Genomic DNA, 26476 nt, shown 5'->3' with positions numbered 1-26476 from the left:
CATTAATTTGATATACAGTACATAGTAGACTGAACAGGACCCGGATATTTTCCAACTGAACGTTTTCCCATGACTTACGAATATTCTCCTCTCCCGACATAATCTTCCCCTTCCAAGGCCCCCGGACATATTCCCCACGGAGATATTCCCCCTGGACATATCCCCCCCGTCATATTCCCCCTGGACATATCCCCCCCGTCATATTCCCCCTGGACATATCCCCCCCATCATATTCCCCTCAGGACATCTTCCCTCTTACATACTGTATTCAACCTTTATATTTCCTCAATATCCCTCTGCCTCGCCTGGTATAACATTTATCTCGAAACGTAGACGAAAATTTCTACTGGTAGCTCACCCTCATCATTACACAACTGGATTTTTTTTTTTTTTTAATAAAGAACAATTCCTATCACCATGTTTATCTCATTTTGTATGTTTACAAAGAAAATATAGGGTCGTTAAAGTTTGTGCCTCTGCAGGAAAAGGGGAACTTCAGTCTGCAGTTCACTGGGTACACATTCAGATGAGTCTGTGACCACATTATTTTCATCTCTATCACATTTTTTTTTTTTTTACTTGCATGAGATAAGTATATGGTGACATCAGTAAATGTGCTTTATTTTTTAAAACCCAACTGTATATGAGAAAGGTGCCTTATTAATAGCAATTAATATTAATTACATATCGATATGAGAGTTTTCATAATACAGTATAAGCTACTACGCCATCCCTGAGGAGACGAGGGAATATACGGAGAGTGAATATGTTGGGTATATTGTGGCGGGAGGAAGATATCCAGGGAGGACTATGTCCAGAGAGAAATATATGAAGGGAGGAATATGTCCATGGGGAAAATGTCCTACACTCAGACTAAATTGTGAAATCTCGCCAATCCTTGTGAGCCACAGAACAAGGAAAATTGGTTTAGGATGATAACGACGACAAAGAATATAAGAAAAGACAGTAAACAATACTACCCAAAGGAAACAAGAGAAGTTGCATAACTCCCTCGAGCAAGTTAGTAAAGATTTCTTAATCTGACAGGAGTATAGTCTGTTTTAGCCTTTAGAGAACGGGAAACATTAGTTAAATAAATCGTTCAGCAATGGTAGCTTCATAAAAACTCACGTTGATTGAAGGGGTGCAAAGGTTGACGAGTTGTCAGGGTTAAAAGAGGATATTTCGGTAACATTCTAATATGCAGTAATGTAAAGTAAGTTCAATATAGTAGTAGTTTGGATCGAAGGACACTCCATATACCATATAAATTATATTTTAGTGACTATAGCCCATATATCATGTCAAGAACGTTAAAGTTTGTTGCTGTAACCGAAAGTTGACACAACTGCGACGAAAACACTAACTTCACTAAGCAACACAGCATCACGGAGAGAAGGCGAGTGAGAGAAATCAGTGGCCTACATAATGTCTTTCTTCACATCACTCACCAAGCGATCGTTGTCGCAGACAGCAGCCATGTCAGCAGCAATAAAAAATGTGACTGTGATTGGGAGTGGTCTCATGGGTGCTGGGATTGCCCAGGTAAGTTAAAAAATTGACATGTAATGTTGGCTGGTCACCGGTCGCAGGCGGGGTTTGGTCATGATTCTCATGAAGTAGCCTCGGATAACTTTGTAAGTCAGGAACAGCGTAGGTGTTTTTGAGGATATGTATTTAAAATTTGAAAGCTAATTGTCGGCCGGAATGCATTTCATGACAGACCATCAGTTTGGGAAATGGGTTGCAATTCAGACGAACATCATTATCCAAACCACCTCTTGATCATCATTACTATTTAAAGTGCATGGCCCCAGGACCATTTTTTTATTTTACTGGCTGCTGGAGAGCTCCCATTAACAAATGAAAACTTAGGAACAGGGTTTCATAAGTATAATTCATCTCTGACACCCAAATTCTGTGGAAGTAACATTTATGTCAGTAAAGAGTACCAAGTTAGGTTTGATGATGACAGTGGTGGCAGCCTGTAGAGGGCAGTGGATCAATTTGAACCTGTACCGTAACTCATTCATCCCCTAACCATTCTGGTGTTGGATGCAGAAAGTTCTTCACCCAGTTATGCATGTGCAAGACCATTTGTGTATGCACAGTAATTGTTGCAAGTGCATTTGTATGTATACATACTGAAAAAAGTATCATTACAGGGGGGTCCGTTGAGTTTCATACCGAACAATCCAGCTGTCTCTGTAGGGTTGGAGGAAGGCTGTCATCAGACGTTTCATTTGTGGTGTCAATTGTATTCTGCAGAAGGTGTAACGATACCACACTCAAAAAAGTATCGTTACACCTTCTGCGCGATACAAACTGCCACCACGAATGAAATGTTTGATGACAGCCTTCCTCCAACCCTACAGAGACAGCTGGATTGTTCAGTATGAAACTTATCAGATCCCCCTGTAACGATACTTCTTTGTTTGTGTGTACATTGAACTTCTTTTATAGGAAATATGATCCAGCCTGACCTAACCCAGCTTCTAATTGGAGAGCCTTGTTTTCTAGACCCCCTCTGATTTTAAAATTGCCTAGGAAAACTTAGTGCATACCATATGACACTGGTTGATTAGGTTGGGTTAAATTAGGTTAGTATGGACGAACGATTAGTGACGGATTGACTTTGGAGCTGGGTCAACATGAAAATCTGACATAGTGGTGGCCACTTGCCATGGCTTGCATGTAAAACTGGTGAGGTTGTACAGTATAGCTAGTTGGTATCCTCAAAAGTACACATTTCCACAACTTTTTAAATTATCACAATAATAATTGTTATACTTTATTGAAAAGTAAATAAATAAATAAATATAATATATATATATATATATATATATATATATATATATATATATATATATACGGTATGTATATATATATATATATATATATACCAGTATGTATATATATTTATTTATATATATATATATATATATATATATATATATATATATATATATATCACTTTTTCATCGTATAAGCGATTCATCACATACTGGTTCATCATATAATAAGGGTCAGCTGTACCAGCTTCTGTGTCAATATCAGCCATAATATGGTCAAGGCAAATGATAAAAATTTCAGATTTTGAGAGGCACTTAAGTAAGAAATTATTAAATCCTTCAATTTCCTTCACAGAAGTTTTGATTGATGTGGTGTGGGTGTGGTTGTTACTGTCATTTTACATAGTGTGTACTATATAGGTGGCAGCTCAGACGGGTCACAGCGTCACCATGGTCGACATAGATGAGGTAGCTGTGACAAAGGCTCAGAAGAGAATCAGTGACTCCATCCAGCGTGTGGCCAAGAAGAAGTTCGGAGGTGAAGTGGAAGAAGCTACCAAATTTGTCTCTGAATCTGTAGCACGACTGACTACTTCCACGGATGCTGTGGCTTCTGTTAGCTCTGCTGATTTGGTGGTGGAGGCAATTGTAGAGAATCTAGATGTGAAGAAGAAGCTGTTTGCTGAACTGGACAAGGTATGAATAACTTTTTTTGTGTTTACCTTGATTAATTTCCCTTTTAATCTATATTTTATTTGAGGAATCATAGCATGTATTTCCACTGACTTGCATATAGTATAAGGTACTTAGATACTGTACAGTATCCTGTTTGCTGTAGCTACTGTACTTTCAGTCAGTCATTCAAAACGCTACCATACTTCCTGTTATGGAGTGTCCCTATTGGCATTAATAAATGTACTGCTGAAGGTTTCTTTTGGCTAGAAGCTTAATCAAGCTTTGAAAAATGCTAATTGCATTTTGAACGGGTGCTGGAAACTTGTAAAAATGAAATCAGTTACTGGGTATGTCAAGTAAGGATTGAAATTTCTTTTGGCAGCTAAATCAAGCATCAAAAACAGCTGATTGCATTTCATTAAGTGCTGGAAACTTGTAAAAATGATATCAGATACTGGATATGTCAAGTAAGGATTGAAACAGTTTGAAAAATTAAACTTGGATTAGGTTTTCATTTTGCTCAGTTTACAGCCAAGAGTGAATGATTACCAGTATGTGGCTAGTTACCAAGCTTGTGGCCACACAATTCAGCACAATCTACTGTTCAGTGTTTGTAAAATAAGCCCATGTAGTAACTTTTGGGAAAAGATAGAGAAAATTGAGTACTGTATTTAAAATACAGTTTGGGGTGGATACTTATGGTCTTTGTAACTCTTGGGGATTAATATCTGTTATTATGTAAACTACTGATTGTAGGCAAAGTCATGAATTATGAAGCATATAAAACATATTTCAGCTACTAACTCCAGTACACTCACACTGCGATGCCATGCCTCACCCAGTAACATTTGTACATGGTCAGTGGTTCTTTTTCTTCATACTGTAGACAGTTCTGCAGAGTAGGATTCTCAGAAGATAACTGGTAGGGATAAACCATCCAAACAATGACATCTTGTACAAGAGGTGAAAGGAATGATGGGACTGGAATGTAGTGGTGTAGTGATGAGGAGGGGTAGATTGAGATGGTTTGGGCATGCGGAGAGGATGGAGGATGACAGTTGGATGCAGAAAGTGAGATAGTTTGAACATTGGCTGTGAGAGGCAGATCAAAAAAGACTTGGGGTGATGTCATAGTGTGTGACCTCAGGAATAGGAGACTGAGTAGTGAGGCTGCCAGAGATCGAGGAGCATGGAAAGCTACCATTAGGTGACCAAGGCTTATGCATGCAGGCATGTTTGAAGTCATTATAATAAACAAAACAAAATGGACTAGGTAATTCATTTTAGTTGTGGGAAGATCTCTTGTCACAAAAAGATAACACACTCCATTATTCCTTTCATTATAGCCTAACAAATGGATTGGAGCCAATGGAGGATGTGGAAGGTGTGTGCAAGATATTCACAGAAGAAATATGTGTAGTATGTGAGGTGGTGTGTGGGGTGAAGAGAGGACAAAAGGGGGTGCAAGGAACAACATGGTGGAATGAAGAGGTGAGACAGGCTGTTGGACAAAAGAAGAAAGCATATAGTGAGTGGATGAGAAATAGGGATGTGGAAGAAATTGAGAGACGGAAGAGAGAGGTGAAAAGATTAGTAAGAGAGAATAAGCAGAGGGTGGATGAGCAATATGGAAGGAATTTGAGTGTAAAGTGGAGGGACTGTAAGAAAATGTTCTGGAAAGAGGTGAAGAGAGTAAGACAGGGTGGTGGTAAAGTTAGCAGGGGAGTGAAAGATAAAAATGTTAGACTACTAGTGGAGAAGGGAGAAAAAGTGAGCAGATGGAGAGAACACTTTAAGGAATTGTTGAACATAGTGGATGGAAGTACAGCACATCCCCCTAGTACGCGCAGAGGACGTCGTGTACTAGGAATTCGCATACTGTGAATACATAAACTTATGGAAAAAATTACATATGGGCGGCACCCTCCTTCATGGGCAACCCTTCAGACACCTTTCAGACCTAAGTATTGTACTATACAGGGAAACTGTGTAAGACATATTACCTAAGATAAAGTAAACCTACAAGATCATCGCTGTACTGGGTAAATCATTCGTGGTAGGTGGTGGAGACCATCATCCACTCACTTGATGTAGTGCTGCCTACTCCTTCCTTAGCCTTTATCATTCTTTTTCTGTGCCTGCCCTCCCCTCTCCCTATTTCTCCCATCTTTCCTGTCACTTCTTATTGCTTTTCTTTCCTTTACAGGTGGCTTTACATTTAGTGACAAGCCAAATGGTTTCCTGTGAGCCAGGAAACCATTTACAACGCTGGGTGGTAACCATATAACCAAACCATACGTGTTCCCTACGTGTCAGCAAGTGGGTTGGTGGAGGGTTGGTGCCCCTCCCCGTAAAACAACTGACTCAAAGTCAAATGGCCATCCCTTATGGGATTATGGCATCTTGCAATAGATAGATAGATAGATAGATCAGCTTAACCCTATTGGATGGGAGACATCACAACTGTGGCAGCTAGCTATATGTGAGTCTCCCCATGCATTGCCAGCAGTTGAGAAGAGCAGCGTGATGTACTCCATTTATCAGCCCGAGTTTGGTATAGCCGAAAAAGGTTTGGTGATCTCAAAGGCCTATAATATATCCAAAATCCTTGATATTGGGGTTCGATAAAGTGAGGGTATACTGTATCTTATTTTGATGTGTTATGCTGACTTCTGTATACAAATACAGTAATACATCATTGTAGTTAAAGGGTTAACAGGATGTGCCTATTTGCTTCACGCAGAAAGGATACTTAACCCATTCTGTTCAGTGGTGGTTTAGTTTATTCCTGCTGCTCCCAGATGATTTACAGTACAGTACAGTACTGTATATAAACTTGGAAAAATCCTATATATTGAAAGAATTACTGAAGGCTTTAGCCATCCCCAACAGTTTGAAGTCATTCACAACCTGAATAAGAATACACGGGAGTAGCAAAGCTAAAAAAATATCATTGATGTGAAAGGATCAAGCTGAATGATGTCTTCTGGGGCTGGGCATGCCAAAAAGTATATCATCTGACTGAAGAGGTTAATGGAGATTAGTTTGAACCCTATCACTGAGAGAATCCCTCCTAAGCCAAGTACAGAAGTCCTGCATAGACTATAATGGTATTAAAAACTATCTCCTATGACATAAAGAATTAAAGTATATACTGTACATGTAACTGGTATATGGAGTATGATTTTCTGTATAATATATCCTTTTACAGGCTGCTCCCTCCCACACCATCTTTGCATCCAACACATCATCCCTCTCCATTGCCAAGATTGCAGATGCCACCACTCGCAAGGATCGCTTTGGAGGGCTTCACTTCTTTAATCCTGTGCCTGTCATGAAACTCCTTGAAGTAAGTAATTGACACACTAATATATGTATTATGCATCTATTCTGTCTAGGAAGTATAACTGTAGTGCCATCTTGTTGACACAGAGCTTGCATATCAGACTCCACTTATCTGAACCTGGTTGTTCTTAAGATAAAAGTCACTGATAAACGGACCCAGCCAGAGAGCCTGGGTTTGTAACACCAGGAACACCAACATACCCTTACCATTTGTGGATTATTTTTTTTTTTTCCCCTCTACCCCTCCCCTCCCTCCTTTTTTTTTAATTGGAGTTGTAGCCATGATATCTGCAAACAAGCGATTGTGACAAATTTGGGGGGATGTTTTCACTTACTGTGGGTCCAGTGCATCCAATAAGAGTTTCTACCATTGGGTGGTAGTGTGCCAAAAATTTCCAGAATTGGGTTGTTAAGTACTGTAATTTGTTTACTGTCATTTTGCCTTTTCATGCAGTTTTAATTATGTAAATGCACTTACCTGCATTTCAGGTGTTACCAGAAGATACAAGGCTGTTAAGGCCAGTGTCATCATTTTCATATACTAAGGTTTGAGAATGGTTTCTGTGTGATTTTCTCTTTATAATGTATGGTATTGGACATCTGTAAGAGACATGTGCAGTTTTGTGGACTTGCACTGGTTCCATGAACCAAAGTGAACATCTTGGGTTTTTATAATTCACATTAGATGAACCAGAAAACATACTGTCAGCTGAATTGAGATCCTTGTCTGAAAACACATCCATTTCTTTAAAGATTAATGTATAGTACAGTACATTATACAGGTAGTCCTCGACCTATGACCAATTTGCACATATGATGAAGGCCCCATGGAGCCTTCACAAGTACTTTTCAGTTGCAACCGATGGTGGTCATAGTTGCAAGTGTGAAGCCAGGTAGTGTTCCAGAGGCTTGCTTAGAACAAACTGGTGGCACTGCCAGTGGTATGAATAATGGTATTGAATTGCAAATTTATAGTACTTTACAGCTATAAAAAACGGTTATGTTCTCGATGTATGATTTTACTGTTTATTGTTTTATGTTATTGTTTACAGTTTCTCTTTACTACGAAAATTCTTATGTCACACTGTATGATAGTTTGTTACCAAAGATGCACTCTTTTCATCTTTAACTCAAGCCTACAGCTTGTTTTCTTTCCGCTGTGCTAAAGAAATGTTTGGGCCCTGATTGTTATGTGCAGTTTAATGCTAGTCATGGCTGGGTTATGCGGTTTAAAAACTGTTTTTCCTTCCATAATGTCAAGGTGAATGTTGAGGCTGCTAGTGTCGAAGGCAGCTGAGGCATTTGTGGAGGAATTTTTAATTCATATGTTATTACTGCTGTTCTGTGGTTATTTAAATACTGTTCTGTATTTTGAGTAACAGTTAACTGCAGTATTTATGCATATTATTAACTTCATGTGTTTGGACATATGTGTGACTTCGTAATGTGTACTTTATATCTGACTTTTGACAGTTCTGTATTGTACGAGGTGCTGCCCAAAAGGTTTTGAAATTTTTCTAAAGAAGGAAAAAAAATGTGAAGTCCTAATCACCACCATCCCCTTCAAAGTAGTGTCCATGGGCATGCAGACACTGATCCCAGCACTTATGTCAAGTCCTAATCACCACTGTCCCCTTCAAAGTACAGTAGTCGCCTCTCCCACGATCAGAACACGTTCTGGAAGCCATGGAGCTTCAGTTTGTTCTGGACCTACGATTCCACCTGGATCTCCTCTGTGGTGTCAAATCTTAGTCCTTTCAGCTGGATTTTCATTTTAGGGAAGAGGAAAAATCACAGGGGAACAAATCCGGTGAATGCAGGGGGTGGGGGACAACCAACATATTTTTTTATGCCAAAAAGTGCTGAACAACAAGGGCTGTGTGCTCAGGTGCATTGGCAAGGTGAAGCACCCATTTGTTTGTGTGCCCCTTGTCTGGAAGTTTTTGCCTTACATCCTCCCGGAGCTGTCTCTGAATGTCACAGTAGAATGTTGTGTTGACAGTTTGTCCATGAAGAACAAAAGTCCTCGTGAATAGTGCCCTCCATCTTGAAGAAAGTGATGAGCATTGACTTCACATTGCTCTTGACCTGACATGCATTCTTTGGTTTGAGGGAAGCTGGGCTCTTTGATGATTGTTGTTTGGTTTTTGGGTCGTATCAGTAAACCCAGCATTCATCGCCTGTAGTAACACTTGAGAGGAAGTTAGGATCATTTCTAGCCATTTTCTTTGAGCTCTGTGCAGACCTCTATGCGATGCTGCTTTTACTTATGAGTCAGGAGCCGCAGGACAAACGTGACAGTGATTCATCTCATATCAAGGTCACCAGACAAAATGCTTTGGCAAGTTTCATACGATAGGCTAACAATGTCACAAACGTCGTGAATTGTCCTCCTGTGATCTTTGAGGATAGTTGCTTGAACTTTGGCTACATTGTCAGGAGTTGAACTGTTGGAAGGGCAACCAGAACATGCATCATCATCTGTTGACATTCGTCTTCTATCTGTCTATTGCCAGATGCCTTAATCCCGTAAGGGGTGCCTATAAACAAATCGCCTCCATGTCGTCCTGTCCCCCGCCATTTCACTCCCCTGCTCTCAGTTCACACCCCCCTCTTTCATATACCTCTCCACTCCATCCTTCCATCTCATCCTTGGCCTCCCCCTCTCTCTCCCCCCCTCCACCTCACTCACATACACTATCCTCGTCAGTCTCACTCTCCATCCTCTCCGCATGGCCAAACCACCTCAGTGTGTTTCTCCTAATGCTTCGTGTCACATCCACATCCACACCACAATGCTCCTTGACATCCTCATTCATCAGTCTGTCACTCCATGTGACTCCACATGCTCCTCTCAAATAACTTGTTTCCACTGCTGTCACTCTTGGCTTCTGTCCCTCCAACAAGGTCCAAGCTTCACTTCCGTACGTGAAGAGTTGGTACCACAATACTGTCATGTAGTAACTTCTTCACTTCCATGCTCACTTCCTTGTTTCTTATCGTTGCTTTAAAGGAAACATTCGGTTAGATATTTCCTGGTGTACAGAAAACCATTTGGCTTGTCACTCAGTGTAGTCACCCATAGGCATAATAATGCCCCCCCAAAAAAAAGAATGAAAAACAAGTGACATGAAAAATGTTCCATTAATGAGAGAAAACTTGTGACTGCAGTCAGTAAGGTGTTACTAAAGGTTTTTGTGTTTCAATTCTTGTAATGATTAATAAATAAGTTGAGTTTTTTTTTTTTTTCCTTTTAGCTGGTATGAGTATCACTGAATGATTCATTAGTTGGCATTAACCAGAATATTATCGCGAAGTTGAGACACCTTCTCTTAGTCATTATGTATTCACAATACTGTACCAGCATTAGTAACGCAGATATTCCATTCATGTTAGTTAAATAATAATATATTTGCAAGCTGTTGTAGTTGCAAGTTATGATAAAATTTAGCACTAAATTCCTTAAAGTTTGTGAGAGGCAGCAATAAATTGTGTATGCTTTAAAATGTACATCATAATGAATAGGAAAAAAAAAAAAAAAAGAGGAAAGAAATTATTGGATTTATAATAAAAATTTAACTGCAGCTGCTCACAACTGTTGTACCATTAAAAGCAAATGTGAAGCCTAAGTCATGCCATTAACCCTTTCATACATGGGGGCCTGGTGAAGAATCCAAACCGCTCACACTCATTCAACGCAGGATTCGTCCAAGTGAAATCAACCGCTCACACTCTTTCGACGTAGGTTGAGTCCAACCATATAATCACCTGTATTTTTTTCACATCAATTTGTTGTTTGATATTCCTACTGAATGAAAAAAATCTGGGAAAAAAAAATGAAAAAAAAAGGAATTATTATATTGTATCATTCACTTATTTATTCAATGCTCATTTACTCACAGACACATAAACATTTCGGCAGTGATTATAGAATATTGTAGAGCATTTATCTGCAATCCATGTAGTAAAAAAATGACACTTCTAGCTGTACTAGAAAATTTTTCATGGCATACAGAATAACAATAGTCGTTCATCATGTCTGTCCGCTTTGAGTGAACTGTTTCCTATCATTTCATTCTTGCGCCCAGACCTCACGCTCCCCACATTCTTCACTCAGTGATTTGTGTGGCATCGAAAAATGATTACAATCATTTCATTCCCCTGCCTGATTTTTAACTGTATTGTTGAAGTGTGTGAACTGAATGAGGGTACAGTTGTATTTAAAAAAAAAAAATCATCCCAGCCTTCCTGCACACCTGAAAAGATGAGAAAAGAAATGCTAGAAGACTTATAAGACTCAATGGTTATTTATTTATTTATTTATTTTTTATCATTACTCACCATCCACTCATTCGATGTAGTGCCGCTTTGGGTGTCTGCCCTTTCCTCTCTTCCTTCCTCATCTGTGTCTTTCTTTCATTCTTTCCTCTTCCTTCTGCCTGCAAGTGACTTTACATTCCCTCTTCTGTTTTTCGTTCTTTCATTCTTTCGTCTTCCTTCTGCCAATGGGTGACTCTACACTGGGTGACAAGCCAAATGTTTGCCTGTACACCAAGAGACCATTTACTATGCTGGGTGGTAACCATATAACCAAAATATGGCACCTGATGGTTTAGTGGGTAATTAAGGTGCCTGAATTGGATTGAGCCGGTGCATTTTTATATCCAAGGGGAGGTTAGGGTTTATTGCTCACGTAATGCCATTCAGGGATGAGTGAGGTTGGTCACTCTTTTCTTAAATGCCAGGACCAACTTGCCTAGCCCCGGACTCATTCGCTTCATGTGGGGTGACATAGGATTGGATGATGGATGGATGGATACTCAACCAATTCTGATACGGTTCTGATTATTGGATAATTTTCTCCTTCCGATACCGATACCGATAATAATCGGCATTTGCTTGTCAATTTATAGCAGTACAACAGAATCCATTGTGATTCCACTGAATGAGGCTGTGGGATTGAACTGTGACAAGCTTGCATGGCAAGATTACAATGCATGGCCTGTGTATGTGGACTCTTTAATGGCTTCCACTTCTCTTGTTCTTATTAGTGTTAGATCTTTCCCAGTCCATACAGGATGATGATTGTGGAGCTATAATTTTACGTAAAATGATACACTAGTTTCTGTAGCTGCTGCAACATTCCTACCATATAAACCCCTGATTACTGGTGATTTTGCCCATCTTTTACAGCACTGGAACTGTCTTTGCATGAAATTTCATTTTTCTGTTTTATTGTATGCAATACTCCTACCATATAAACCCCTGATTACTGGTGATTTTGCCTATCTCTGGTACCGGAACTTTCTGTGCATGGCATTTAATTTTGCTTTCTTAATGTGTTCCTTGAATTTGAAATAATGTTGTGGTTCTATGCAGCAATTGACAGTTTTATTAACTTTGTACTGTATGTATATTGTATGTTCCTCAGTTTGCTTTTAAAGTTTTCTGAATGTCTGCATACTATTTAGCATTCCACTAAACTTTGGTGAAATACTTGTACAAGAATTATGGCAAGTATTGAGTGATCGATGGCAAATTGCAGCTTCCACTCCAGTTTTGCATGCATAGACGCGAAGAAAAAAGCAGTTTGAAATATGTAGCAAGGTAAGTACGGAAGGTTTTTCTTGTGTTGGTGTGCTGAGATATCCTTAAAGCAGGAAGTTAAGTGCTCCAAGGAAAGACTGAAGTGTTATGCAGTATATAAGCCTATAAAAAAAAAAAAATTGCACCTCACTTTTAACAACATAGCTCATATATATATATATATACTGTATATATATATGTACACACACACACACACACACACACACACACACACACACACACACACATTCATTCATCATCTACTTCATTGTTGCCCCATGAGAAGCATAGGAGTACTCAGTATATACTTTTTCAAGTGTGCAGAAAGGTACTGTATATAGAGTAAAAAAAAGAAAATCTAAATGAACAGATGTATGTAACAGAAAACATAGTATGGTGGTAGTGTGCCCAGGATTTATCATGCCATTTTTGGTAACACCCTCTCATTTGATTCCATTGGTACTTGATATGACAATCTCTGCTAACAACAGGATGAACACTTTGTAACAATTGGTCTAAGTGGCATTCAAGGTGTTAAGAAAAAAAAAAAGTGCCTTTACTACTGTTAGACCTAAAATCCACTCGATGTTGTGCTGCTTTGGGCGTCTGCCCTTTCCTTTCTCTACCTTCCTTCCTTTTCTGTTTTTCTTTCCTTCATTCTTTCCTCTTCCTTCTGCCTATAGGTGGCTTTACACTCCCTCTCCCATCTTTCTTTTCTTTATTCTTTCTTCTTCCTTCTGCCTGTGGGTGACTCTACACTGAGTAACAAGCGAAATGATTTCCTGTACACCAGGAAACCATTTTCTACACTGGGTGGTAACCATATAACCAGTTTATGGCACCTGGTGGTTTTGTGAGTAATTAGGCGTTCCAGTTGGATTGAGCTGGTGCAGGTTTATATCCAAGGGATGGTTGGGGTTTATTGCTCACGAAATGACACTGACATTGTAAATGTCAGGACAAACTTGCCTAGCCCCAGGCTCTTACGCTGCTCATGGGGCAACATAGGTTTGGATGATGGATGGATGGACTACTGTTAGACCTCAGATCCATTGATTCCTCATTGAATCCTAATTTGCCCCAGCAGGACCTCAGTGAACTGGGGCCTGGCTACTCAGGTCTGACATTCAAGGTGAAGGTTACTAGCCCACATGTCCCTGAGTAGCATTATTTGAGCAATAAACCCCAACCAGCCTTCTGATAGAAACCGATAAAGGTTCCATCTGGTAGGAGCAGCTTAACCCTCTGGACCTCCAGATGTCATTTGGTTATATGGTTACCAGCCAGCATAGTAAATGGTTTCCTGAGTTACAGAAAACAGTTTGGTTTGTCACTCAGTGCAGTGTCACCTGAAGGTAACACTACGTCAAGTGAGTGGATGATGGGTGCCCCATTTGCCTCATAACACATATCAAACTAATGAATTTGTATATGTATTGCAGTGAAATCGGACTCTGTTGTGTATAATAATACTGTACTGGGATTTATACCTGGTGTCCCACATACTGGAGAGTATGCTGAAAGAGAGGTGATAGACCTTAAAATTGTGGACATGGAGATATAGCTTAGGGGAAAATAGACTTGCTTGAACAACTGAAAATTTCCTTCTGTTGACCCGTGTCCACCTCTCTCTCCCCAGTTTCAAGCATATTAACAGTACTTAATACAGAGAATGAATATTAATGCCTGTACTGTACTATTAAGTCACTAAATAAAAATACTGATGTTGGCAGTAAGCTTTACCTGATCTGTACATGATGAATGCTAGATGATTTGGTTCTTGACATAACTAACTGCAATTTTACACTATAGAAATAAACAGATGACAGTATTATATTCTGGGTTAAAGAAGTAGAAATACAAAGCAAATTAGAGCTACAGTGAGCCGAATATTGGGCAGCTTGAATTAAATTATGGTCTTTAAGTTGAATGAGCTTTTTATTTTATTTATTTTTTTTCCCCAAGGACTAGGTCAGCAGTTGTTAAATGTACAGAAGCAATAGCTGCAGATCTAAAACAGGCATGCATTAGGGAGTGCAGGTGTAATTTTAGCACATATAGTGTAATCAGTTTGCATTAGTAATACCATTGGTTCATGATGCAACTGGGTATGTTTGGAGATTAACTTGGAACACTTGACTTACCTCTGCGATAAGCTGTACAGCAATTCCTCAGTTAGCTTTCAGTCATTTAGCAGATTTTTGACAATTAACTTTCTATTCAGCTTGGGAATACTTAATCCATTATATGTTCATCAGTAAGCAGTCAAGGTATCCTTTAATGGGTCAGAAATGAAACAGCTCTAACAAGAATTTGTCTTAGTATTTACTGATTGTTGCTAATTGACATTTAAAACATATGTCTGTCAGTCAGGCATCAGCCCTTTATGGCCTGATAAGTACATATTTTGCATCAGTAGATGCGATATGCAATTTTGCACCCTTGAAAAAATAAATCATTATTGGAGATAATATTTGAAGTTCCATTGTAACTTCTCCAGAAGTGAGTTTTGCTAACCAGTAACTCAGTTTCTAGAATCAATTCTGTACTTTTAAATGAGGAATTACTGTATTATGCTTCATTAGTGGTAATGCTTTGCAAATCTGAATTTTGTTTAACTGATTTTGAGCTTGAACATAACTGCTGGTATTCTTACTGTGCTCTGATCTATTTCATTTTGTGAGTAGCATTTGCAGCATGGCATAACTAAATAACACAGAAAATAATAAAACTTGTTTTCTTTGCTTTCCTCTAGGTTGTGCGTATTCCAGAGACTTCCCAGGACACGTTTGAAGCCATGAGAGACTGGGGGAAGGCCATGGGGAAGGTGACAGTGGAGTGCAAAGACACCCCTGGATTTATTGTAAACAGACTCCTCATTCCATACCTGATGGAAGCCGTCAGACTTATGGAGAGAGGTGAGTGGGGAGAGCAGCATGTGGTGATAAAGGCATTTTAACTCAAGGTTGCTTATCATATCCATGAACCTGTATATAGAGAGCTAAAAATGTGTTTGTGTATTTTATTTCATTTGATCCTCTGAAGTTTTTTCCCATAGTTGATGAGGATTTATCATCACTATCAAGAATAAGATATGTTCAGAGTGGTCAGTATGAATGTGCAGATGATGTTAGAGGTCGGTGAATGCACAGTAAAATTCTGTGGGTATGAAATGCTGTCTTGAATGGCTATGAATGGATCAGACTGATCCATGTTGACTGTGAAAGACCTGAATGTGCCTGAATTGACCACAGTGAACCAAACTTGACCTGACTGGACCTAAACTGAAGAAAATAGACCTTGATTTCTCTTGCTGGATTTGAACACAGGTAATATGACTTATGAAAATTGTATGTAGCAGTATCTTTGATGGCCTGAATTGAGTAATGGGTTTCTGGACTTTATTCCCAATAAGGTCATGCTGGAATGTTATAGCTACAGTTATTGACTCTGGGAACTACACCCATACCTCAATATCCGACAGTGTTGTGTACCAGTGGGAGTATTCGATCAGTGAGTATGTCGGATATCGAAGCAATTTTCCCCATAAGATACTGAAGAAAAGCCAGAAATGCATCCCAGACCCAAACCCAAACTTTCATATACCATACTCAGTCAATAGAGACTGACACAGAAACACCATAGGTGATGTTATTATCCTCGTATTGCTTAAAAAATGCCACATCACACATCACAGGCAGGTGGGCGGAGTGGTGGGACGTGTGGTGTTCAGCACAGCTTCTGGGAAATCAAACAACCAGGCAGGCTGCTTGCAGTGTGCCAGGTGGGGGTGGGGGAGGGTTGGGGAGGGCAGGGGGATGGGGAGACTATAAGGGGGTGGGGGAGGGAGACAGTTGGGGGTGGGGGAGGGTGGGGGCTCAGGGAAGGAGGCAAAAAAGCCAAACAGCCCTACTACCTCCCTCCCCCCATCTCACTCACTCTCCCACCCACCCACTCACTCGCCCACCCACCCACCCACTCACCACTATGACTCACTCTCACTCACTGACCCACCCACCCACCAGTCACACTCACTGACCCACCCACCAGTATTACTCGCGTGCATGCATGCATGCACGCGCGCACATACATGCATGCACGCGCGCGCACACACACACACACACACACACACACACACACACCATAGGTAATATTATCCTCATCTGTCTATCTATTGCCAGACACTATAATCCCGTAAAGGGTGGCCATTTGACACTGAGTTAGTTGTTTTACAGGGAGGGGCACCAACCCTCCACCAACCCACTTGTTGACATGTAGGGAGCACGTATGGTTTGGTTATATGGTTACCACCCAGCGTTGTAAATGGTTTCTTGGTTTACGGGAAACCACTTGGCCTGTCACTCAATGTAAAGCTACCTGTAATGGAAAGAAAAGCAATAAGACGTGACAGGAAAGACAGGAGAAATAGGAAGAGAGGAGGGCAGGCACAGAAAAAGAATGATAAAAGCTAAGGAAGTAGGCAGCACTACATCAAGTGAGTGGATGATGGTCGCCACCACCTACCACAAATTATCCTCATATTGCTTAAAACTGCCACATCAAACATCACATGCAGGTGGGTGGGGCTGAACTTTAGGGATTGAAATAGAGGACATTTATGGAGAAAAAAATAGATATAATAGTATTTTATATGCCCCTAAAACTGTGGAATGGACAAAAGAAGATTACAAAGAGTTAATAAGAGAATCCATTATTAAACTAAAGATGTTAATTGAATGAAGAAATAGAATAGTAATAATGGGAGATTTTAACTGCAGAGAAGTTGGTTGGGAAAGTATGGATGCTTGGAACAATGAGGAATCATGGGGAAATAAATTAATGGAATTGGTAATGGAAAACATGTTAACCCAATTAATTAAAGAAAATACAAGAATTAGGGGTGATGACGGACCATCAAGGCTTGACTTAGTATTCACTAAGGACCCAAATGATGTGAAGAGCTTAATCTACCAATGCCCCTTTGGTAAAAGTGATCATCTGGTTATTGAGATAGAAGTAGTGGGAGTAAGGGAAGGAGAGAGATGAAAAACACAGAGAAAATAGATACAATTATGAGAAGGCAGACTTTGCTTTCCTGAGGAACTTTTTCCAAAATGTAGACTGGAGTAAAATGAATATGATCACAAATGTTGATGAGAAATATGAGGTTTTGATAGAAGTGTATAAAATGGGAGTTAGTAAATACTGTATGTCCTAAAATTTTCTGCAGCTATGGAAAGAAAGAAAGAATAGCTTAAAAACTGATGTAGAATGGCACATGAGGCAAGAAAAAGAGCATGGAATAAAGTGAGAAAAAGGTATAGTGAAAGGGCTTGGGAGGAGTACAAGCAGGTAAGAAATGAATATGTAAGAGTGCGGAGAGAAGAAGAAAGGAAATACGAAAAAGATATTGTAACTAAATGTAAAAAAGAGCCAAATCTATTTTATAGGTCTGCAAATGGTAAAATGAAAGTTAAGGACAGTATAATACAATTGAGGGATGGAGATGAAACTTACGAAAGAGAAGAAGAGTTGTGTGAAATAATGAACAACAAGTTGCCGTCAGTTTGTGTTAGAAGAGGAATTTAGGGAACCTGAAATGGAACCCATGATGACGGGAATGGCAGAAATTACAGTTAATGTGAATGAGGTGTTGCAGCTGATGAGGGATATGGATGTGAGAAAAGTAATGGGGCCAGATGGTGTGGCTGGATGGATCTTGAAGGAATGTGCAGACCGGTTAGTGTGGCCTATTTATATCATCATCAGGACCTCAGTGGAAAATGGACAGTTACCTAAAGATTGGAAAAGAGCAAATATTGTGCCAGTCTTCAAGGGAGGAGATAGGGAAGATGCACTCAGTTACAGACCTGTATCACTTACTAGAATTGTTTGTAAAATATGTGAGAAAATTGTTAGAAAAAGATAGATAAGGCATTTTCGGTTAATTGAGCTTTTACTGTATACCGCATACACAGTATGTGTGTGTATATATATATATATATACACATTTATGTATGTATGTATCATGAACTGACAAAATAGAGATTTCTAATGTTCAGAGTACAACTTCTAACAACCCACTTAATGTGCTCCTTGTGATATAGATATGAATCAATAGCACCATGCTTACCTCTAGGGGTAGCATCCTTGCCAAACATGATTTCCAAGTCACTAGTTTCAATATTTCACACACAGAAAGTCATCACACCACTTAATATCATACACTGCACTATTTGTTATATGCCTGCACTGTTATATGGTGATAACATTGGTGTTTCAGTGGCCTTGCACACACAAAATGGAATGAAAGGGAGGTGATCACAGTGAATATAAGCATTTGGCAGTCATCTTAGTTCAAATAATTGACTGTCGGCGTGTGTGGGAGGCGCTGTGTACACAGGATTGTTGGTTGCGGCCACCACAGTTATTGTATTCAAATAATTGACTGTCGGCGTGTGTGGGAGGCGCTGTGTACACAGGATTGTTGGTTGCGGCCACCACAGTTATTGTATAAGTGAATTTTGCCATCATTACAGCAAGCTAGATGTAACCTTTAGTTCATCATTCTGTTGACTTATCACCTGTATGTGAATGAGTACTGTAATAAAGGGAGCCTAAAAGTACATTTATTGTCAGAGAGAAATGAATTAGGAAAGTCGGAGTTAATAGAATCATACTGTCCGTATATCCTGGCAGTTTCTTTTCAGGTAGGTAGGGGGCAGAATAATATTACAGAATATTGTACCAGTATTGCAGTTTCTAAGATATAGTATTTTTCACTTTACTTAGCCCTACTCTTGTGTCTTATTCCATCTTGGAGCTTGTAAACTCTCAAATTGTATTTTTATAGATTTATTTCTATCTTGTTCAGGTGATGCCAGTGCAAAAGACATTGATGTGGCCATGAAGCTTGGAGCAGGCCATCCTATGGGACCCTTGGAATTATTGGACTATGTTGGCCTGGACACTGGCAAGTTTATTTTGGATGGTGAGATAAATGTTTTTTACTGTAGTTGTATAGCCTTCTACACCTAAAGGGGATAATATGGGACTGTCTGTTGCAGATGACATGTCTTAAAACTAAGAAATGGTACAGCAGTTTCTTTAGACATGAATAGAAATTGCTCATAAAGGAAGAGGAGGAGGCATGGATAATTATATGTAAGTGGAGAAACGAGCGAAGGAAACCGATAACTAGGGGTTTAAAAGAGAGAAATAGGATGGTAATAGAAACCGGGAGGAGACTGGATGCTAAGTATGAAAGAATGATAAGTAATTAGCTTAAGGACAAAAAAAAAAAAAAATAATACTTCAAGGCAGTGAAGAAGCCAGAGGATTAAATGAAGTAATGAATGGGAGGGAAAGTTCAGAGGGTAGTGCTATAGAGAATGAAGTTGAATGATAATATTGTAATTCTCTGGTTGCTTCCTAGGGCATAGATCATTGATTTAGGGACAGATTAATGAGAGCAATGAATAAGCAGTAGTAAGCTGGAGCCAATTAAGGCAGTAGGCTTGGATGAAATCAGTGGGGAAGTGTTGGGGTAAGATGGTTATGAAGTAGTTGACATAATGTACAGTTAGCATCAGAAGTCCTGTCATCTCTCCTGCCTAACTTTCCATGAACTTAGAAAATCAGTATGGTGGATGTGCAGCAACTGATGACTCTTATGACATGGGTGTGAAGCCAAATGAAGTCATTGGTATCGATTGCCGTGGAGTCACCACACAGATTTTCAAACCTTGCCAGATGTGTGTGGAAAGTATTTCCATATTGTGCAGTGTTTGTGATAAGTGAATGCATAAGAGATGTAGTGGAATTAGAGGTAGGCTGCAAAATAATGCTGATTTTGTGTATGCAATGTTTCAGGGAGAGCATGTAGAGATTGAGAGGCAGGAAAGGATTGTTCTTGCTGGAGAGTCTCAAATGTGTGGAGGAGTTTTGCTGTTTGAGGGAGATGTTATGTGCTGGAGGTCAGGCTAGAGTAAGGAGTGGTTGGAGGAAATTCAGGGAGCTGTTGCCTCTCCTGACATTGAGAGGGTTCTCCCTCCATGTTAAGGGGCGATTGTATGCATCATGTGACACTTCTGCCAGTGTCATGTTTCTTAGCACTTATGTTTACAGTTGCTCATCTCTCATCATTCTCATTCATGAATCTTTCAAATATTCTTTTCTTATGCTCCATCCTTCCCTTCCATTGGTTGGTATTCTTTGACTTTCACACTTCTTTCTGCTTTCACTTCAACTTAGATGATCGGTACTTGAAAAATGATGAAGGAAATGTAGTGATGGACAGGAGGATATTAAAGATGCCAGGATGAAGCATTATAACCAGTTGCTGAATAAGGAGTTTGATTGGAACAGAAGGTTGGGGTCGGTGGATCCAGTGTTTGGCCCTTGGCCTTTGATGCAGCTACTGTGAGCAGGGTAGCATGCAGAATGCTGTTGGAGTATGGGTTGACCCCTGGAATGCTGAAGGCCTCAGGAGATATAGGAGTGGGTTTAGTTACTGATGTGGTAAATATGATTATATATGAGTGTTTTGTTGTCCCAGATGACTGGCTGAAGAGTATGATTGTAAATGTGTGAAAGGGGAAGGTGATGCCCAGGAAAGAGGAAATTAATGAGGCATAAAACATATGGACCAAATAATGAAAGTAATGGAGAGAGTCCTAGAAGGTATGATTAGGGAATTAATGAATATTGATGAGATGCAGTTTTGGTTTATGCCAAGCAGAGGAACCAGTGATGCCATATTGTGTCCAACAGCTTCAGGAAAAATAAATAGGAAAGAAAAAGGAGATATATGTTGTTTTTGTTGATTCGGATAATGCATTTGACAGTCCTTAGGGAGGTGGAGAAGTGGATGAGAAAGCATGGGATCAAGGAGTGGCTGGTTAGAGTGGTTATGGCTATGTACTTGGGTGCTTGCACCCAGGTGAAAGTGAATGGAGATTTGCGTGATGAGTTTCCCATGGATATTGGCATGCATCATGGGTCAGTCTTGAGCCCATTATTGTTTGTCGTGGTGCATGAAGCTCTCTCACTGGACAGAAATGGACTCCCCTGGGAGATGTGTGCTGACACCATGGTGTTGGTTGCAGATAATGAAAGGGAGGCTGAGGAAAAATTTAAGAAATGGAGAGAGAGAGAAAGGGGAACAAGGGTTTGAGAGTAAATGCAGATGTAACGAAAGCGATGGTATCTAGGGCTGGTATTGGCACCGTCAAAGCAGAGGGAATGGCCATATGCAGGTTTCTGCAAGGATGTGGGGAGTAACCCCTTCCTGTGCATTGTTTGTGATAAGTGGGTGCATAAGAGATGTAGCAGTATAAAAGTTAGACTGCAAGATAAATCTTATTTTGCGTGTGTGGTCTGTTGGGGAGAGCAAGTAGAGAGTGTTAGGTATGAAAGGATTGATTTTGCTGGTGAGTCTGTTGACTGTGTAGGGTTTTGTTGTTTGGGGGACATGTTATGTGCTGGTGGGGTTGGAGCTAGCCCTGTGTCAAGGATAAGGAATGGTTGGTTGAAATTCAGGGAACGGTTGCCTCTCGTGGCGTTGGGAGCCTCACCCTCCTTGGTAAGTGATCTTTTTATGCGGCATGTGTTTGGAGTGGAGTGCTGTATGGTAGTGAGACCTTGGCAGTAACAGAAGAGGATATTTTTTGGCTCAAATGTAGAGAAAGGGCAGTGATTAGATGGGTGTGAGTGCATCCTTGAATGCCAGGCCTAGAGGGGCTAGGATTACAATTGACAAGTTGAGGGGAAGAATGAAACTGGAGTGTATTGATGTAGTGGTGTTGAGGGTTAGATTGAGATGTTTTGGGCATGTTGAGAAGATGAAGGATGACAGTTGGATGCAGATGGTGACATGTGAATGTTTGGGGTAGGGTTGTGAGAGGCAAACCAAAAAATACCTGGGGTGAGGTTGTCAAATATGTCCTCAGGGATAAGGGACTGAATAGGGAGGCTGCCATAGTTTGAGCAGCTTGGAGAGCTGCCATTAGGTGACCAAGCCAGATGCATGCAAACATGTTGGAGCCTTTATAAACAGTATGATTTTGTGCCTCTTTCCAGAAGTGTCCTGTCTACAGAGTGATTTGCATTCATATTCTTCCAGAATTGTGATATACCTCCTCCACTTTCATCTTCAGTAGTAACTTTGAATGCTTCTTACTCAGTGTATTTTCTCTCATTTGAATGTCTTTCCTACAACCACTCTAAGCCACTTACTAGTACAGTACTTCTTTTCCTCCACTGCTCTTCCAGCTTCATCCCACCATGTGCAGTACATTTCCTTTTAGTTGCTAACCTTGCAACACAACACACTGCTTTTACATTCCTAACTAAACATTCCCTGTTTGCATTCTGTACAAGTTTTCCAGATCCTGTTTCATTCATCATCTAATCTAGTGTTGCCCCATGAGGAGTGGATTGTAGTAGCCAAGGGCTAGGCAAGTTGGTCCTAACGTTCAAGATGAGTGACCAGCCTCACTCATCCCTGAGTGGCATTATGTGAGCAACAGACCTCAAGCACCCCTTGGATGTAAACCTGCACTGGCCTAATCCGATTGGAGTGCATTAATTACCCACTAAACCACCAAGTGCCATAATTTGGTTATATTGTTACCATCCAGCATGGCAAATGGTTTCCTGGTATACAGGAAACCATTTGGCTTGTCACTCAGTGTAGATCCACCCATAGAAAATGGAAGAGGAAATTGTTATTATTACTATTATTATGTTTGTAGATGGGGGCACTCACCATCCACTCACCCGATGTAGTGCTACTCTCGGGTGACTGCCCTTACCTTTCTTTCTTCCCTTTTTCCTTCCTTCCTCTTCTGTCTTTCTTTCCCTCATTCTTTCCCCTTCCTTCTGTCTATGGGTGACTCTACACTGTGTGACAAGCCAAATGGTTTCCTGTACACCAGGAAACCACTTACTTTGCTGGGTGGTAACCATATAACCAAATTATGGCACCTGATAGTTTAGTGGGTAATTAATGTGCTCCAGTCAGATTGAGCCTGGCAGGTGTATATCCAAGGGGTGGTTGAGATTTATTGCTCACATAATGCCAGGGAAGAAAGGTTGCTGGTTCTTTGAAAGCAGTGATAAGACACAGGGAAGTGAGCATGGAAGTGAAAAAGTTACTACATGACAGTATTGTGATACCAACTCTAACGTATGGAAGTGAAGCTTGGACATTGTTGGAAGGACACAAGTCAAGAGTGAGAGCAGTGGAAATGAGTTATTTAAGAGGAGCCTGTGGAGTCACATGGAGAGACAGGCTGACGAATGAGGATATAAAGGAGTGTTGTGGTGTGGATGTGGATGTGATAGGAAGCGTTATGAGGAACACACTGAGGTAGTTTGGCCATGTGGAGAGGATGGAGAGTGAGAGACTGATGAGGAAAGTGTATGTGAGTGAGGTGGAGGGGGGAAGAGGGAGGGGGAGGCCGAGGATGAGATGGAGGGATGGGGTGGAGAGGTATATGAGAGAGGGAGGTGTGAGTTGGGAGCAGGGCAGTGAAATGGCGGGGGACAGGGCGACTTGGAGGCGATTTGTTTGTGGCCACCCCAAACAGGATTGAGGCGTCTGGCAATAGATAGATAGATAATGCCACTCAAGGATGAGCGAGGCTGGTCACTTTCATCTTAGCCTTTTCTCACATGATGACTCAAAGCGAGTCAAAATGGTGTTAGTCTGAAGAGAAACCGATGACACACTATAACGCACTTGTCAGTGTTGGTCTGAAGGGATGCTGATTAGGCAATTCTGGACAAAAATATTCACCAAAAATTATGTTTTAGCATGAAATGCGTCAGTATTTGGCAAGTCATAAGGGAGGATATCTATTTCCAGGCCAACATTCTCAAATAGTCAGCATTCTCTCGGTTTAAGGTTCAGGGGGAATGGGGGACGCGCGCGATTTTTGGCAGTTTACTCGAAAACTATTAGTTTTATCAGGATTCTGACAACCCCACATGAAAGCTCATGAAATTCTGCATCTAGACATATGCTTAGCTCTTGCATTATGCAGGCAGAATATTGTTGTAGAGTGTATGGCAGTTATTTTCAATGTTGAACAACAGTATTCTCACCTCATTTTGGTACTTTCACAGGACATTTACTCATCATTTTTGTGTGATTTTATTAGCTTATCGTATAGTGTAAACATCAGGGAAGGTGATGATGTGGTAGGTTGGGGCGCTCACCATCCACTCACTCGATGTAGTGCTGCTCTTGGGTGTCTGCCCTTTCCTCTCCATCCTTCTTTCCTTCCATTCTCTTCTGTCTTTCCTTCATTCTTTCCTTGTCCTTCTGCCTACGGGTGACTTTACACTCCCTCTTCTGTCTTTCTTTCCTTCATTCTTTCCACTTCCTTCAGCCTGTGGGTGACTCTACACTGAGTAACAAGCCAAATGGTTTCCTGTGCACCAGGAAACCATTTACTATGCTGGGTGGTAACCATATAACCAAATTTTGGCGTCTGGTGGTTTAGTGGGTAATTATTGTGCTCCAGTCGGATTGAGCCGGTGAAGGTTTATATCCAAGGGGTGGTTGGGGTTGATTGCTCATGTAATGCCACTCAGGGATGAGTGAGGCTGGTCACTCTCATGTTAAATGTCGGGACCAACTGCCTAGCCCCGGGCTCCTATGCTCCTCATGGGGCAATGTAGGATTGGATGATGGATGGATGGATGTAATCAGTTTCTTGGGTAAATAAAATACATGGGAATGTTTTCCTTTGTGCGTGAGTCAAGCCTGCCCTCGTGGCATTGTCTCTGATCATGTCACACACACTTACAGAGAACTTACAGTGCGTGAGGGGGTTAAATGTCAGGACCAACTTGCCTAACCCCGGGTTCCTTTGCCCCTCATGGGGCAGCACAGGATTGGATGATGGATGGAATAGTGATTTCAAAACCACAGGCTACTGTGGTATTACAGTATGTCATAGGAGTCTGTATTCTGTGTTGATGGCATCTGTATAATACAGTATTTTGATGGCGTATAAGATCAAATGCTATGGTTTTATGATTATTGGTTGCAGGTAGTGAAGTTGTGCTTTACATTTAGCAAATTCCAGTGCCATATTAAATGTATGAGAGACTTTATTTATTGAGACAAGGCATTGTAGCATACAAAGGGTAGTTCTACTGCTTTGACTTTGGAAAGGATTTGCTTGTAAGAAAAACAATAGCTAAGCCACTTTCTTTGGGGAGAGAGAGAGAGAGAGAGAGTTGTATGTGCATTAATAGATTGCCTATTGCACCATAATACTACAGTGTACTGTTTTTTAGTTTTATTTCTTATGCATTCATTATTAACCCACTTATATAAGCAGTATTTTATTGTTGCATAAACTTATGGTACCTTACAGGTTGGCATGAGAATGATCCTGACAGAGAACTGTTCCAGCCTTCTCCATTGGTTGATAAACTGGTTACTGCAGGGAAATTTGGAGTAAAAAGTGGTGAAGGATTCTACAAGTATGATAAAAAGTAAATTTACCTTTGCAATCAAGTTAATAAGTTAGGATATACTCACAAAAATGTATCATTATATATTGGTCAGATTCAGTGTGTTGTACATATTCCATCTACAGTATACTAATAACATTTGTATACCTAAATGTTCATTACACATCAATGCAATAGTATGTAATTTTTAACTTTATACTAATAAAAGGTATTTTATGATATCTTATTTTGTCCTTTCAAAATTTTGCTTGCGTTTTCATTTTTAAGTATCATTTTATCCTTCAGGCGAGAGGGGATGATGTGACAAGTAACATGTCTGCTGAGGAACTTTTACTTGCTCACCATCCAAATGCTAATTCTTCTCTGTATCTAGTCTCTTATGTTACTCTCTCATACTATACTGTACTCTCCCTTGGATTCTAGGGATGCTCCATCACGTGACTAGATTTGTCCAGTATTGAAGAATAGGGTTATATCATTGTCATTTTGCAGGAGTCTGTTGAGGTAGAATTCTACCTCATGGGTCCTGGAAGTCCTTGTGAATGGGGGGGGGGGAATGGCATTAGGCCCACCTGTAGAATGGAATT

General features: G+C 40.3%; 1 protein-coding gene across 1 annotated transcript; it reads left to right on the top strand.

Annotated features, from left to right (window-relative positions):
• The first annotated feature begins 1386 nt into the window (after positions 1 to 1386).
• LOC145415368 (hydroxyacyl-coenzyme A dehydrogenase, mitochondrial-like) lies at positions 1387 to 26094 on the top strand. The gene is made up of 6 exons (XM_080284652.1): positions 1387 to 1545; positions 3213 to 3488; positions 6679 to 6816; positions 15154 to 15316; positions 19273 to 19389; positions 25790 to 26094. Exons 1-6 carry the CDS (start codon positions 1429 to 1431, stop codon positions 25912 to 25914), a joined length of 936 nt encoding a protein of 311 aa, XP_080140778.1. The 5' UTR covers positions 1387 to 1428; the 3' UTR covers positions 25915 to 26094.
• The last annotated feature ends 382 nt before the right edge of the window (positions 26095 to 26476 follow it).

Source organism: Coenobita brevimanus, chromosome 102, assembly GCF_032717465.1.
Source record: "Coenobita brevimanus isolate Jiangsu-jjx chromosome 102, ASM3271746v2, whole genome shotgun sequence".
Taxonomy (NCBI): Eukaryota; Metazoa; Arthropoda; class Malacostraca; order Decapoda; family Coenobitidae; genus Coenobita; species Coenobita brevimanus.
Note: the sequence above shows the minus strand (reverse complement) of the source record. Positions and strands in the feature narration are given on the sequence as shown.

Excerpts from the sequence above, each read along its gene's own strand:
- LOC145415368 (XM_080284652.1), top strand. The coding sequence starts at position 1,429 with ATGTCTTTCTTCACATCACTCACCAAGCGATCGTTGTCGCAGACAGCA. Across the intron at positions 3,489-6,678 it reads TGTTTGCTGAACTGGACAAG|GCTGCTCCCTCCCACACCAT; the intron begins GTATGAATAACT and ends ATCCTTTTACAG. Across the intron at positions 6,817-15,153 it reads CTGTCATGAAACTCCTTGAA|GTTGTGCGTATTCCAGAGAC; the intron begins GTAAGTAATTGA and ends GCTTTCCTCTAG.